The sequence below is a fragment of the Gopherus evgoodei genome, unplaced genomic scaffold, assembly GCF_007399415.2.
Source record: "Gopherus evgoodei ecotype Sinaloan lineage unplaced genomic scaffold, rGopEvg1_v1.p scaffold_43_arrow_ctg1, whole genome shotgun sequence".
NCBI classification, from domain to species: Eukaryota; Metazoa; Chordata; order Testudines; family Testudinidae; genus Gopherus; species Gopherus evgoodei.
Window position 1 is genome coordinate 558266 of NW_022060064.1, and position 13443 is coordinate 571708.

The window sequence follows — 13443 nt, forward strand, 5'->3', positions numbered from 1 at the left end:
GCTCGCTTCACGCCCCGTCTGTCCATCCCCCTGCTCACCCTGTGCCCCTCACACCCCTCTGCCCGCTTTACGCCCCGTCTGTCCATCCCCTGCACACCCTGTGCCCCTCACACCCCTCTGCCCGCTTCACGCCCCGTCTGTCCATCCCCTGCACACCCTGTGCCCCTCACACCCCTCTGCCCGCTTCACGCCCCGTCTGTCCATCCCCTGCACACCCTGTGCCCCTCACACCCCTCTGCCCGCTTCACGCCCCGTCTGTCCATCCCCCTGCACACCCTGTGCCCCTCACACCCCTCTGCCCGCTTCACGCCCCGTCTGTCCATCCCCCTGCTCACCCTGTGCCCCTCACACCCCTCTGCCCGCTTCACGCCCCGTCTGCCCATCCACTGCACCCCCTGTGCCCCTCACACCCCTCTGCCCGCTTCACGCCCCGTCTGTCCATCCCCTGCACACCCTGTGCCCCTCACACCCCTCTGCCCGCTTCACGCCCCGTCTGTCCATCCCCCTGCTCACCCTGTGCCCCTCACACCCCTCTGCCTGCTTCACGCCCCGTCTGTCCATCCCCTGCACACCCTGTGCCCCTCACACCCCTCTGCCCGCTTCACGCCCCGTCTGTCCATCCCCTGCACACCCTGTGCCCCTCACACCCCTCTGCCCGCTTCACCCCCGTCTGTCCATCCCCTGCACACCCTGTGCCCCTCACACCCCTCTGCCCGCTTCACGCCCCGTCTGTCCATCCCCCTGCTCATCCTGTGCCCCTCACACCCCTCTGCCCGCTTCACGCCCCGTCTGTCCATCCCCTGCACACCCTGTGCCCTCACACCCCTCTGCCCGCTTCACGCCCCGTCTGTCCATCCCCTGCACACCCTGTGCCCAGCACACCCCTCTGCCCGCTTCACGCCCCGTCTGTCCATCCCCCTGCACACCCTGTGCCCCGCACACCCCTCTGCCCGCTTCACGCCCCGTCTGTCCATCCCCTGCACACCCTGTGCCCCAGACACCCCTCTGCCCGCTTCACGCCCCGTCTGTCCATCCCCCTGCACACCCTGTGCCCCGCACACCCCTCTGCCCGCTTCACGCCCCGTCTGTCCATCCCCCTGCACACCCTGTGCCCCTCACACCCCTCTGCCCACTTCACGCCCCGTCTGTCCATCCCCCTGCACACCCTGTGCCCCTCACACTCCTCTGCCCGCTTCACCCCCGTCTGTCCATCCCCTGCACACCCTGTGCCCCTCACACTCCTCTGCCCGCTTCACGCCCGTCTGTCCATCCCCGGCACACCCTGTGCCCCTCACACCCCTCTGCCCGCTTCACGCCCCGTCTGTCCATCCCCCTACACCACCCTGTGCCCCGCACACCCCTCTGCCCGCTTCACGCCCCGTCTGTCCATCCCCCTGCTCACCCTGTGCCCCTCACACCCCTCTGCCCGCTTCACGCCCAGTCTGTCCATCCCCTGCTCACCCTGTGCCCCTCACACCCCTCTGCCCGCTTCACGCCCCGTCTGTCCATCCCCCTGCACACCCTGTGCCCCTCACACCCCTCTGCCCGCTTCACGCCCCGTCTGTCCATCCCCCTGCACACCCTGTGCCCCTCACACCCCTCTGCCCGCTTCACGCCCCGTCTGTCCATCCCCTGCACACCCTGTGCCCCTCACACCCCTCTGCCCGCTTCACGCCCCGTCTGTCCATCCCCTGCACACCCTGTGCCCCTCACACCCCTCTGCCCGCTTCACGCCCGTCTGTCCATCCCCGGCACACCCTGTGCCCCGCACACCCCTCTGCCCGCTTCACGCCCCGTCTGTCCATCCCCCTGCACACCCTGTGCCCCTCACACCCCTCTGCCCGCTTCACGCCCCGTCTGTCCATCCCCCTGCACACCCTGTGCCCCTCACACCCCTCTGCCCGCTTCACGCCCCGTCTGTCCGTCCCCCTGCACACCCTGTGCCCCTCACACCCCTCTGCCTGCTTCACGCCCGTCTGTGCATCCCCTGCACACCCTGTGCCCCTCACACCCCTCTGCCCGCTTCACGCCCCGTCTGTCCATCCCCTGCACACCCTGTGCCCCTCACACCCCTCTGCCCGCTTCACGCCCCGTCTGTCCATCCCCTGCACACCCTGTGCCCCTCACACCCCTCTGCCCGCTTCACGCCCCGTCTGTCCATCCCCCTGCACACCCTGTGCCCCTCACACCCCTCTGCCCGCTTCACGCCCCGTCTGTCCATCCCCTGCACACCCTGTGCCCCTCACACCCCTCTGCCCGCTTCACGCCCCGTCTGTCCATCCCCCTGCACACCCTGTGCCCCTCACACCCCTCTGCCCGCTTCACGCCCCGTCTGTCCATCCCCTGCACACCCTGTGCCCCTCACACCCCTCTGCCCGCTTCACTTCCCAGTCTGTCCATCCCCTGCACACCCTGTGCCCTCACACCCCTCTGCCCGCTTCACGCCCCGTCTGTCCATCCCCTGCTCACCCTGTGCCCCTCACACCCCTCTGCCCGCTTCACGCCCCGTCTGTCCATCCCCTGCACACCCTGTGCCCCTCACACCCCTCTGCCCGCTTCACGCCCCGTCTGTCCATCCCCTGCACACCCTGTGCCCCTCACACCCCTCTGCCCGCTTCACGCCCCGTCTGTCCATCCCCTGCACACCATGTGCCCCTCACACCCCTCTGCCCGCTTCACGCCCCGTCTGTCCATCCCCTGCACACCCTGTGCCCCTCACACCCCTCTGCCCGCTTCACGCCCCGTCTGTCCATCCCCTGCACACCCTGTGCCCCTCACACCCCTCTGCCCGCTTCACGCCCCGTCTGTCCATCCCCCTGCACACCCTGTGCCCCTCACACCCCTCTGCCCGCTTCACGCCCCGTCTGTCCATCCCCTGCACACCCTGTGCCCCTCACACCCCTCTGCCCGCTTCACGCCCCGTCTGTCCATCCCCTGCACAACCTGTGCCCCTCACACCCCTCTGCCCGCTTCACGCCCCGTCTGTCCATCCCCAGCAACACCCTGTGCCCCAGACACCCCTCTGCCCGCTTCACGCCCCGTCTGTCCATCCCCTGCACACCCTGTGCCCCTCACACCCCTCTGCCCGCTTCACGCCCCGTCTGTCCATCCCCTGCACCCCCTGTGCCCCTCACACCCCTCTGCCCGCTTCACGCCCCGTCTGTCCATCCCCCTGCACACCCTGTGCCCCTCACACCCCTCTGCCCGCTTCACGCCCTGTCTGTCCATCCCCTGCACACCCTGTGCCCCAGACACCCCTCTGCCCGCTTCACGCCCCGTCTGTCCATCCCCTGCACACCCTGTGCCCCTCACACCCCTCTGCCCGCTTCACGCCCCTCTGTCCATCCCCCTGCTCACTCTGTGCCCCTCACACCCCTCTGCCCGCTTCACGCCCCTCTGTCCATCCCCCTGCTCACTCTGTGCCCCTCACACCCCTCTGCCCGCTTCACGCCCCTCTGTCCATCCCCCTGCTCACTCTGTGCCCCTCACACCCCTCTGCCCGCTTCACGCCCCGTCTGTCCATCCCCTGCTCACCCTGTGCCCCTCACACCCCTCTGCCCGCTTCACGCCCCGTCTGTCCATCCCCTGCACACCCTGTGCCCCTCACACTCCTCTGCCCGCTTCACACCGTCTGTCCATCCCCCTGCACACCCTGTTCCCCTCACACCCCTCTGCCCGCTTCACGCCCTGTCTGTCCATCCCCTGCTCACCCTGTGCCCCTCACACCCCTCTGCCCGCTTCACGCCCCGTCTGTCCATCCCCTGCACACCCTGTGCCCCTCACACCCCTCTGCCCGCTTCACGCCCCGTCTGTCCATCTCCTGCACACCCTGTGCCCCTCACACCCCTCTTCCCGCTTCACGCCCATCTGTCCATCCCCTGCACACCCTGTGCCCCTCACACCCTCTGCCCGCTTCACGCCCCGTCTGTCCATCCCCTGCACACCCTGTGCCCCTCACACCCCTCTGCCCGCTTCACGCCCCGTCTGTCCATCCCCCTGCACACCCTGTGCCCCTCACACCCCTCTGCCCGCTTCACGCCCATCTGTCCATCCCCCTGCACACCCTGTGCCCCTCACACCCCTCTGCCCGCTTCACGCCCCGTCTGTCCATCCCCTGCACACCCTGTGCCCCTCACACCCCTCTGCCCGCTTCACGCCCCGTCTGTCCGTCCCCTGCACACCCTGTGCCCCTCACACCCCTCTGCCCGCTTCACGCCCCGTCTGTCCATCCCCCTGCTCACCCTGTGCCCTTCACACCCCTCTGCCCGCTTCACCCCCGTCTGTCCATCCCCTGCACACGCTGTGCCCCTCACACCCCTCTGCCCGCTTCACGCCCGTCTGTCCATCCCCTGCACACCCTGTGCCCCTCACACCCCTCTGCCCGCTTCACGCCCCGTCTGTCCATCCCCTGCACACCCTGTGCCCCTCACACCCCCTGCCCGCTTCACGCCCCGTCTGTCCATCCCCCTGCACACCCTGTGCCCCTCACACCCCTCTGCCCGCTTCACGCCCCGTCTGTCCATCCCCTGCACACCCTGTGCCCCTCACACCCCTCTGCCCCTCACGCCCCGTCTGTCCATCCCCCTGCTCACCCTGTGCCCCTCACACCCCTCTGCCCGCTTCACGCCCGTCTGTCCATCCCCCTGCTCACCGTGCCCCTCACACCCCTCTGCCCGCTTCACACCCCGTCTGTCCATCCCCTGCACCCCCTGTGCCCCTCACACCCCTCTGCCCGCTTCACGCCCCGTCTGTCCATCCCCTGCACACCCTGTGCCCCTCACACCCCTCTGCCCGCTTCACGCCCCGTCTGTCCATCCCCCTGCACACCCTGTGCCCCTCACACCCCTCTGCCCGCTTCACGCCCCGTCTGTCCGTCCCCCTGCACACCCTGTGCCCCTCACACCCCTCTGCCCGCTTCACGCCCGTCTGTCCATCCCCTGCTCACCCTGTGCCCCTCACACCCCTCTGCCCGCTTCACGCCCCGTCTGTCCATCCCCTGCACACCCTGTGCCCCTCACACCCCTCTGCCCGCTTCACGCCCCGTCTGTCCATCCCCTGCACACCCTGTGCCCCTCACACCCCTCTGCCCGCTTCACGCCCCGTCTGTCCATCCCCTGTACACCCTGTGCCCCTCACACCCCTCTGCCCGCTTCACGCCCCGTCTGTCCATCCCCCTGCACTCCCTGTGCCCCTCACACCCCTCTGCCCGCTTCACGCCCCGTCTGTCCATCCCCTGCACACCCTGTGCCCCTCACATTCCTCTGCCCGCTTCACGCCCCGTCTGTCCATCCCCCTGCACTCCCTGTGCCCCTCACACCCCTCTGCCCGCTTCACGCCCCGTCTGTCCATCCCCCTGCACACCCTGTGCCCCTCACACCCCTCTGCCCGCTTCACGCCCCGTCTGTCCGTCCCCCTGCACACCCTGTGCCCCTCACACCCCTCTGCCCGCTTCACGCCCGTCTGTCCATCCCCCTGCTCACCCTGTGCCCCTCACACCCCTCTGCCCGCTTCACGCCCCGTCTGTCCATCCCCTGCACACCCTGTGCCCCTCACACCCCTCTGCCCGCTTCACGCCCCGTCTGTCCATCCCCTGCACACCCTGTGCCCCTCACACCCCTCTGCCCGCTTCACGCCCCGTCTGTCCATCCCCGGCACACCCTGTTCCCCCGCACACCCCTCTGCCCGCTTCACGCCCCGTCTGTCCATCCCCGGCACACCCTGTGCCCCGCACACCCCTCTGCCCGCTTCACCCCCGTCTGTCCATCCCCTGCACACCCTGTGCCCCTCACACCCCTCTGCCCGCTTCACGCCCCGTCTGTCCATCCCCGGCACACCCTGTGCCCCTCACACCCCTCTGCCCGCTTCACGCCCCGTCTGTCCATCCCCGGCACACCCTGTGCCCCGCACACCCCTCTGCCCGCTTCACGCCCCGTCTGTCCATCCCCTGCACACCCTGTGCCCCTCACACCCCTCTGCCCGCTTCACGCCCCGTCTGTCCATCCCCTGCACACCCTGTGCCCCTCACACCCCTCTGCCCGCTTCACGCCCCGTCTGTCCATCCCCCTGCACACCCTGTGCCCCTCACACCCCTCTGCCCGCTTCACGCCCATCTGTCCATCCCCTGCTCACCCTGTGCCCCTCACACCCCTCTGCCCGCTTCACGCCCCGTCTGTCCATCCCCTGCACACCCTGTGCCCCTCACACCCCTCTGCCCGCTTCACGCCCCGTCTGTCCATCCCCGCACACCCTGTGCCCCTCACACCCCTCTGCCCGCTTCACGCCCCGTCTGTCCATCCCCTGCACACCCTGTGCCCCTCACACCCCTCTGCCCGCTTCACGCCCCGTCTGTCCATCCCCTGCTCACCCTGTGCCCCTCACACCCCTCTGCCCGCTTCACGCCCGTCTGTCCATCCCCTGCTCACCCTGTGCCCCTCACACCCCTCTGCCCGCTTCACGCCCGTCTGTCCATCCCCTGCACACCCTGTGCCCCTCACACCCCTCTGCCCGCTTCACGCCCCGTCTGTCCATCCCCGGCACACCCTGTGCCCCTCACACCCCTCTGCCCGCTTCACGCCCCGTCTGTCCATCCCCTGCACACCCTGTGCCCCTCACACCCCTCTGCCCGCTTCACGCCCCGTCTGTCCATCCCCTGCACACCCCTGTGCCCCTCACACCCCTCTGCCCGCTTCACGCCCCGTCTGTCCATCCCCTGCACACCCTGTGCCCCTCACACCCCTCTGCCCGCTTCACGCCCATCTGTCCATCCCCTGCTCACCCTGTGCCCCTCACACCCCTCTGCCCGCTTCACGCCCGTCTGTCCATCCCCTGCACACCCTGTGCCCCTCAAACCCCTCTGCCCGCTTCACGCCCCGTCTGTCCATCCCCGGCACACCCTGTGCCCCTCACACCCCTCTGCCCGCTTCACGCCCCGTCTGTCCATCCCCTGCACACCCTGTGCCCCTCACACCCCTCTGCCCGCTTCACGCCCCGTCTGTCCATCCCCTGCTCACCCTGTGCCCCTCACACCCCTCTGCCCGCTTCACGCCCGTCTGTCCATCCCCTGCTCACCCTGTGCCCCTCACACCCCTCTGCCCGCTTCACGCCCCGTCTGTCCATCCCCTGCACACCCTGTGCCCCTCACACCCCTCTGCCCGCTTCACGCCCCGTCTGTCCATCCCCTGTACACCCTGTGCCCCTCACACCCCTCTGCCCGCTTCACGCCCCGTCTGTCCATCCCCCTGCACTCCCTGTGCCCCTCACACCCCTCTGCCCGCTTCACGCCCCGTCTGTCCATCCCCCTGCACACCCTGTGCCCCTCACACCCCTCTGCCCGCTTCACGCCCCGTCTGTCCGTCCCCCTGCACACCCTGTGCCCCTCACACCCCTCTGCCCGCTTCACGCCCGTCTGTCCATCCCCCTGCTCACCCTGTGCCCCTCACACCCCTCTGCCCGCTTCACGCCCCGTCTGTCCATCCCCTGCACACCCTGTGCCCCTCACACCCCTCTGCCCGCTTCACGCCCCGTCTGTCCATCCCCTGCACACCCTGTGCCCCTCACACCCCTCTGCCCGCTTCACGCCCCGTCTGTCCATCCCCGGCACACCCTGTGCCCCGCACACCCCTCTGCCCGCTTCACGCCCCATCTGTCCATCCCCGGCACACCCTGTTCCCCGCACACCCCTCTGCCCGCTTCACGCCCCGTCTGTCCATCCCCTGCACACCCTGTGCCCCTCACACCCCTCTGCCCGCTTCACGCCCCGTCTGTCCATCCCCCTGCACACCCTGTGCCCCTCACACCCCTCTGCCCGCTTCACGCCCATCTGTCCATCCCCTGCTCACCCTGTGCCCCTCACACCCCTCTGCCCGCTTCACGCCCCGTCTGTCCATCCCCTGCACACCCTGTGCCCCTCACACCCCTCTGCCCGCTTCACGCCCCGTCTGTCCATCCCCTGCACACCCTGTGCCCCTCACACCCCTCTGCCCGCTTCACGCCCCGTCTGTCCATCCCCCTGCACACCCTGTGCCCCTCACACCCCTCTGCCCGCTTCACGCCCATCTGTCCATCCCCTGCTCACCCTGTGCCCCTCACACCCCTCTGCCCGCTTCACGCCCCGTCTGTCCATCCCCTGCACACCCTGTGCCCCTCACACCCCTCTGCCCGCTTCACGCCCGTCTGTCCATCCCCGGCACACCCTGTGCCCCTCACACCCCTCTGCCCGCTTCACGCCCCGTCTGTCCATCCCCTGCACACCCTGTGCCCCTCACACCCCTCTGCCCGCTTCACGCCCCGTCTGTCCATCCCCTGCTCACCCTGTGCCCCTCACACCCCTCTGCCCGCTTCACGCCCGTCTGTCCATCCCCTGCTCACCCTGTGCCCCTCACACCCCTCTGCCCGCTTCACGCCCGTCTGTCCATCCCCTGCTCACCCTGTGCCCCTCACACCCCTCTGCCCGCTTCACGCCCGTCTGTCCATCCCCTGCACACGCTGTGCCCCTCACACCCCTCTGCCCGCTTCACGCCCCGTCTGTCCATCCCCGGCACACCCTGTGCCCCTCACACCCCTCTGCCCGCTTCACGCCCCGTCTGTCCATCCCCTGCACACCCTGTGCCCCTCACACCCCTCTGCCCGCTTCACGCCCCGTCTGTCCATCCCCTGCACACCCTGTGCCCCTCACACCCCTCTGCCCGCTTCACGCCCCGTCTGTCCATCCCCCTGCACACCCTGTGCCCCTCACACCCCTCTGCCCGCTTCACGCCCATCTGTCCATCCCCTGCTCACCCTGTGCCCCTCACACCCCTCTGCCCGCTTCACGCCCCGTCTGTCCATCCCCTGCACACCCTGTGCCCCTCACACCCCTCTGCCCGCTTCACGCCCCGTCTGTCCATCCCCGGCACACCCTGTGCCCCTCACACCCCTCTGCCCGCTTCACGCCCCGTCTGTCCATCCCCTGCACACCCTGTGCCCCTCACACCCCTCTGCCCGCTTCACGCCCCGTCTGTCCATCCCCTGCTCACCCTGTGCCCCTCACACCCCTCTGCCCGCTTCACGCCCGTCTGTCCATCCCCTGCTCACCCTGTGCCCCTCACACCCCTCTGCCCGCTTCACGCCCCGTCTGTCCATCCCCTGCACACCCTGTGCCCCTCACACCCCTCTGCCCGCTTCACGCCCCGTCTGTCCATCCCCTGTACACCCTGTGCCCCTCACACCCCTCTGCCCGCTTCACGCCCCGTCTGTCCATCCCCCTGCACTCCCTGTGCCCCTCACACCCCTCTGCCCGCTTCACGCCCCGTCTGTCCATCCCCCTGCACACCCTGTGCCCCTCACACCCCTCTGCCCGCTTCACGCCCCGTCTGTCCGTCCCCCTGCACACCCTGTGCCCCTCACACCCCTCTGCCCGCTTCACGCCCGTCTGTCCATCCCCCTGCTCACCCTGTGCCCCTCACACCCCTCTGCCCGCTTCACGCCCCGTCTGTCCATCCCCTGCACACCCTGTGCCCCTCACACCCCTCTGCCCGCTTCACGCCCCGTCTGTCCATCCCCTGCACACCCTGTGCCCCTCACACCCCTCTGCCCGCTTCACGCCCCGTCTGTCCATCCCCGGCACACCCTGTGCCCCGCACACCCCTCTGCCCGCTTCACGCCCCATCTGTCCATCCCCGGCACACCCTGTTCCCCGCACACCCCTCTGCCCGCTTCACGCCCCGTCTGTCCATCCCCTGCACACCCTGTGCCCCTCACACCCCTCTGCCCGCTTCACGCCCCGTCTGTCCATCCCCCTGCACACCCTGTGCCCCTCACACCCCTCTGCCCGCTTCACGCCCATCTGTCCATCCCCTGCTCACCCTGTGCCCCTCACACCCCTCTTCCCGCTTCACGCCCCGTCTGTCCATCCCCTGCACACCCTGTGCCCCTCACACCCCTCTGCCCGCTTCACGCCCCGTCTGTCCATCCCCGGCACACCCTGTGCCCCTCACACCCCTCTGCCCGCTTCACGCCCCGTCTGTCCATCCCCTGCACACCCTGTGCCCCTCACACCCCTCTGCCCGCTTCACGCCCCGTCTGTCCATCCCCTGCTCACCCTGTGCCCCTCACACCCCTCTGCCCGCTTCACGCCCGTCTGTCCATCCCCTGCTCACCCTGTGCCCCTCACACCCCTCTGCCCGCTTCACGCCCGTCTGTCCATCCCCTGCACACGCTGTGCCCCTCACACCCCTCTGCCCGCTTCACGCCCCGTCTGTCCATCCCCTGCACACCCTGTGCCCCTCACACCCCTCTGCCCGCTTCACGCCCCGTCTGTCCATCCCCCTGCACACCCTGTGCCCCGCACACCCCTCTGCCCGCTTCACGCCCCGTCTGTCCATCCCCCTGCACACCCTGTGCCCCGCACACCCCTCTGCCCGCTTCACGCCCCATCTGTCCATCCCCCTGCACACCCTGTGCCCCTCACACCCCTCTGCCCGCTTCACGCCCCATCTGTCCATCCCCTGCACACCCTCTGCCTCCTCTGACCCCATGCACACCCCTCTGTCTGACCCCCTCACTCTTCTTTGACCCATACACACCCCTCCATCGGTCCCCCCTTTCACACCCCTCTGACCCCATACACACCCTCTGTCTGCCCCCTCACATCCCTCTGAGCTCATAGACACCCCTCCATCAGTCCCTCTTTCATGCTCCTCTGACCCCATACACACCCTTTGTCTGTCCAGCCCCTCACATCCCTCTGACCCCATACACACCCTCAGTCTGTCCACCCCCTCATACCCCATACACACCCTCAGTCTGTCCAGCCCCTCATACCCCTCTGACCCCATACACACCCTCAGTCTGTCCAGCCCCTCATACCCCTCTGACCCCATACACACCCTCAGTCTGTCCAGCCCCCCACACCCTTCTGACCCTATACACACCCTGTCCCCCTTCACACCCCTCTAATCCCATACACACCCTCTGTCCCCTTCACACCCCTCTGACCCCATACACACCCTCTGTCCCCTTCACACCCCTCTGACCCCATACACACCCTCTGTCCCCTTCACACCCCTCTGACCCCATACACACCCTCTGTCTGTCCACCCCCTCACACCCCTCTGATCCCATTCACAACCTCTGTCTGTCCCCCCTTTCACACCCCTCTGACCCCATACACACCCTCTGTCTGTCCACCCCCCTTACACACCCTCTGTCGTGGGGTGGATGGAGAGAGGGGTGGATGGAGGCAGGGGGGGTGGATGGCGGGAGATAGATAGATGGGGGGGGTGGAGAGAGGGGTGGATGGAGGCTGAGAGAGGGGGTGGATGGCGAGAGATAGTGAGGGGGTGGATGCAGAGAGAGGTGGATGGAGGCGGGGGGGGGGGTGGATGGCGGGAGATAGATGAGGGGGTGGATGGAGGCGGGGGGGTGGATGGCGGGAGATAGTTGAGGGGGTGGATGGAGAGAGGGGTGGATGAGGGGAGAGAGAATCAGGTTGGAGGGTGGGGCAGAGGTCCGGCTAAGGAAATCATTTCTGGATCTGCTAACGACAGACACAAAAGGTCAACCCCTGTGAAGGATATATAGGCGCCTAACTCCCCTTCCTTCCCATGGGATTTAGGCACCTCAATCCCTCGGGGGAGCTGGGCCGCCGGCCTAGGAGGTGGACTTTTGGCCCCGCCACTTACGCCGACGAGCCGCGCCCGAAGAAAGCGGAGGCCTTGGGGTGCGAGTACTGGAGGTCAGCCTCGGCAGTCATGGCGCTGTCGATATCGGCACACCAGGGGACGCCAGGGCTGTACTCCTTCCACCTGTCCCAGGGAAGAGGCGGTTAACAACAAGCCTCTCTGGCTCCTGTCGTTAGCAAAGAGTCGGGCATCATTATCCCCGTTTTATAGGTGGGGAAACTGAGGCACGGAGCAGGGGCAGCAAGCCCTGGCAGAACCCAGAGATCCTGACTCCCCCACTCCAGGGCCGCACCGCACCTGGGCCTTAACTAGGACAGCAGGGACTGACCGCTCCATCTCGGCCCTCCTGGCTCATCCCCCAGACCCCGTCCCGCCCCCTGGATTTAGTTGATTGCAACAGAAACTCAGCCTGAGGGTCTTTTTAAAAAAAGCTTCATTCGTGTCTAGCCCTTGGGGCTGCACAGAAAGGCTTTAAAGCATGACCCAGCCGTAACCGACACAGCGACACTGCCAGAGTTTGCAGGGAGCCTGAACCCATTGCTCTGCGGGAGGGCGGGGGGGAACTGCCCTTAATATCCCCCGCCTCGACTCACCTATATCTTTCCTGCTGCAGCACCAGCTCCTCACGACGGTGCTTCTGGAGCAGGTGGTGGGAGTTGTCACAGGGGGTCTGGGCTGCAGAGAGGGGAGAGAGACTAGGAAATCTGACCACAGCCTGGAGTGGGGGACGTGTCCCAGAGCCTCTAAACCTCCAGGGCTCCTTGGTGCCAGTCTTCTAGCTGACTGTCTAACCCCATACACCCCGCTTCTCGCTCTCCCTATCCCCGTACACCCCCTGGGCCCAGCCTCCGACGTTCTTCTCCCCGGTGCACTTCTCCCCACAACCCCACACGTGGGGATCCCTCCATCTATCCCCATAGATACCCATCTATCTATCCGCCCATCCATCCATCCGTCCCCATCACCCCATCCATCTATCCGCCCCCATCCATCTATCCATCCGCCCCCATCCACCCCCTCTATCTATCCATCCATCCGCCCCATCCATCCACCCCCTCTATCTATCCATCCACCCGCCCCCATCCATCCATCCGCCCCATCCATCCACCCCCTCTATCTATCCATCCATCCGCCCCATCCATCCACCCCCTCTATCTATCCATCCATCCGCCCCATCCATCCATCCGCCCCCATCCATCTATCCATCCGCCCCATCCATCCATCCGCCCCCATCCATTTATCCACCCCCTCTATCTATCCATCCATCCATCCGCCCCCATCCATTTATCCACCCCCTCTATCTATCCATCCATCCATCCGCCCCCATCCATTTATCCACCCCCTCTATCTATCCATCCATCCATCCGCCCCATCCATCCACCCCCTCTATCTATCCATCCATCCATCCGCCCCATCCATCCACCCCCTCTATCTATCCATCCATCCATCCGCCCCATCCATCCACCCCCTCTATCTATCCATCCATCCATCCGCCCCATCCATCCACCCCCTCTATCTATCCATCCATCCATCCGCCCCATCCATCCACCCCCTCTATCTATCCATCCATCCATCCATCCGCCCCATCCATCCACCCCCTCTATCTATCCATCCATCCATCCATCCGCCCCATCCATCCACCCCCTCTATCTATCCATCCATCCGCCCCATCCATCCATCTGCCCCCATCCACCCCCTCTATCTATCCACCCACCCCATCCATCCACCCCCTCTATCTATCTATCCATCCATCCACCCATCCATCCACCCACCCCCATCCATC

The 13443-nt window shown here is 67.3% G+C and overlaps 1 protein-coding gene across 1 annotated transcript in view; it reads right to left on the reverse strand.

Annotated features, from left to right (window-relative positions):
- The window catches only part of LOC115642625 (hydroperoxide isomerase ALOXE3-like), a 36278-nt gene that overhangs the window by 19074 nt on the left and 3761 nt on the right, over positions 1-13443 (reverse strand). The window contains exons 3-4 of the mRNA XM_030546267.1: positions 12254-12335; positions 11661-11783 (exon numbers count right to left, since the gene is read on the reverse strand). Of these exons, the coding sequence (XP_030402127.1) occupies positions 11661-11783; positions 12254-12335 (205 nt within the window). The remainder of the gene's footprint in view (positions 1-11660; positions 11784-12253; positions 12336-13443) is intronic.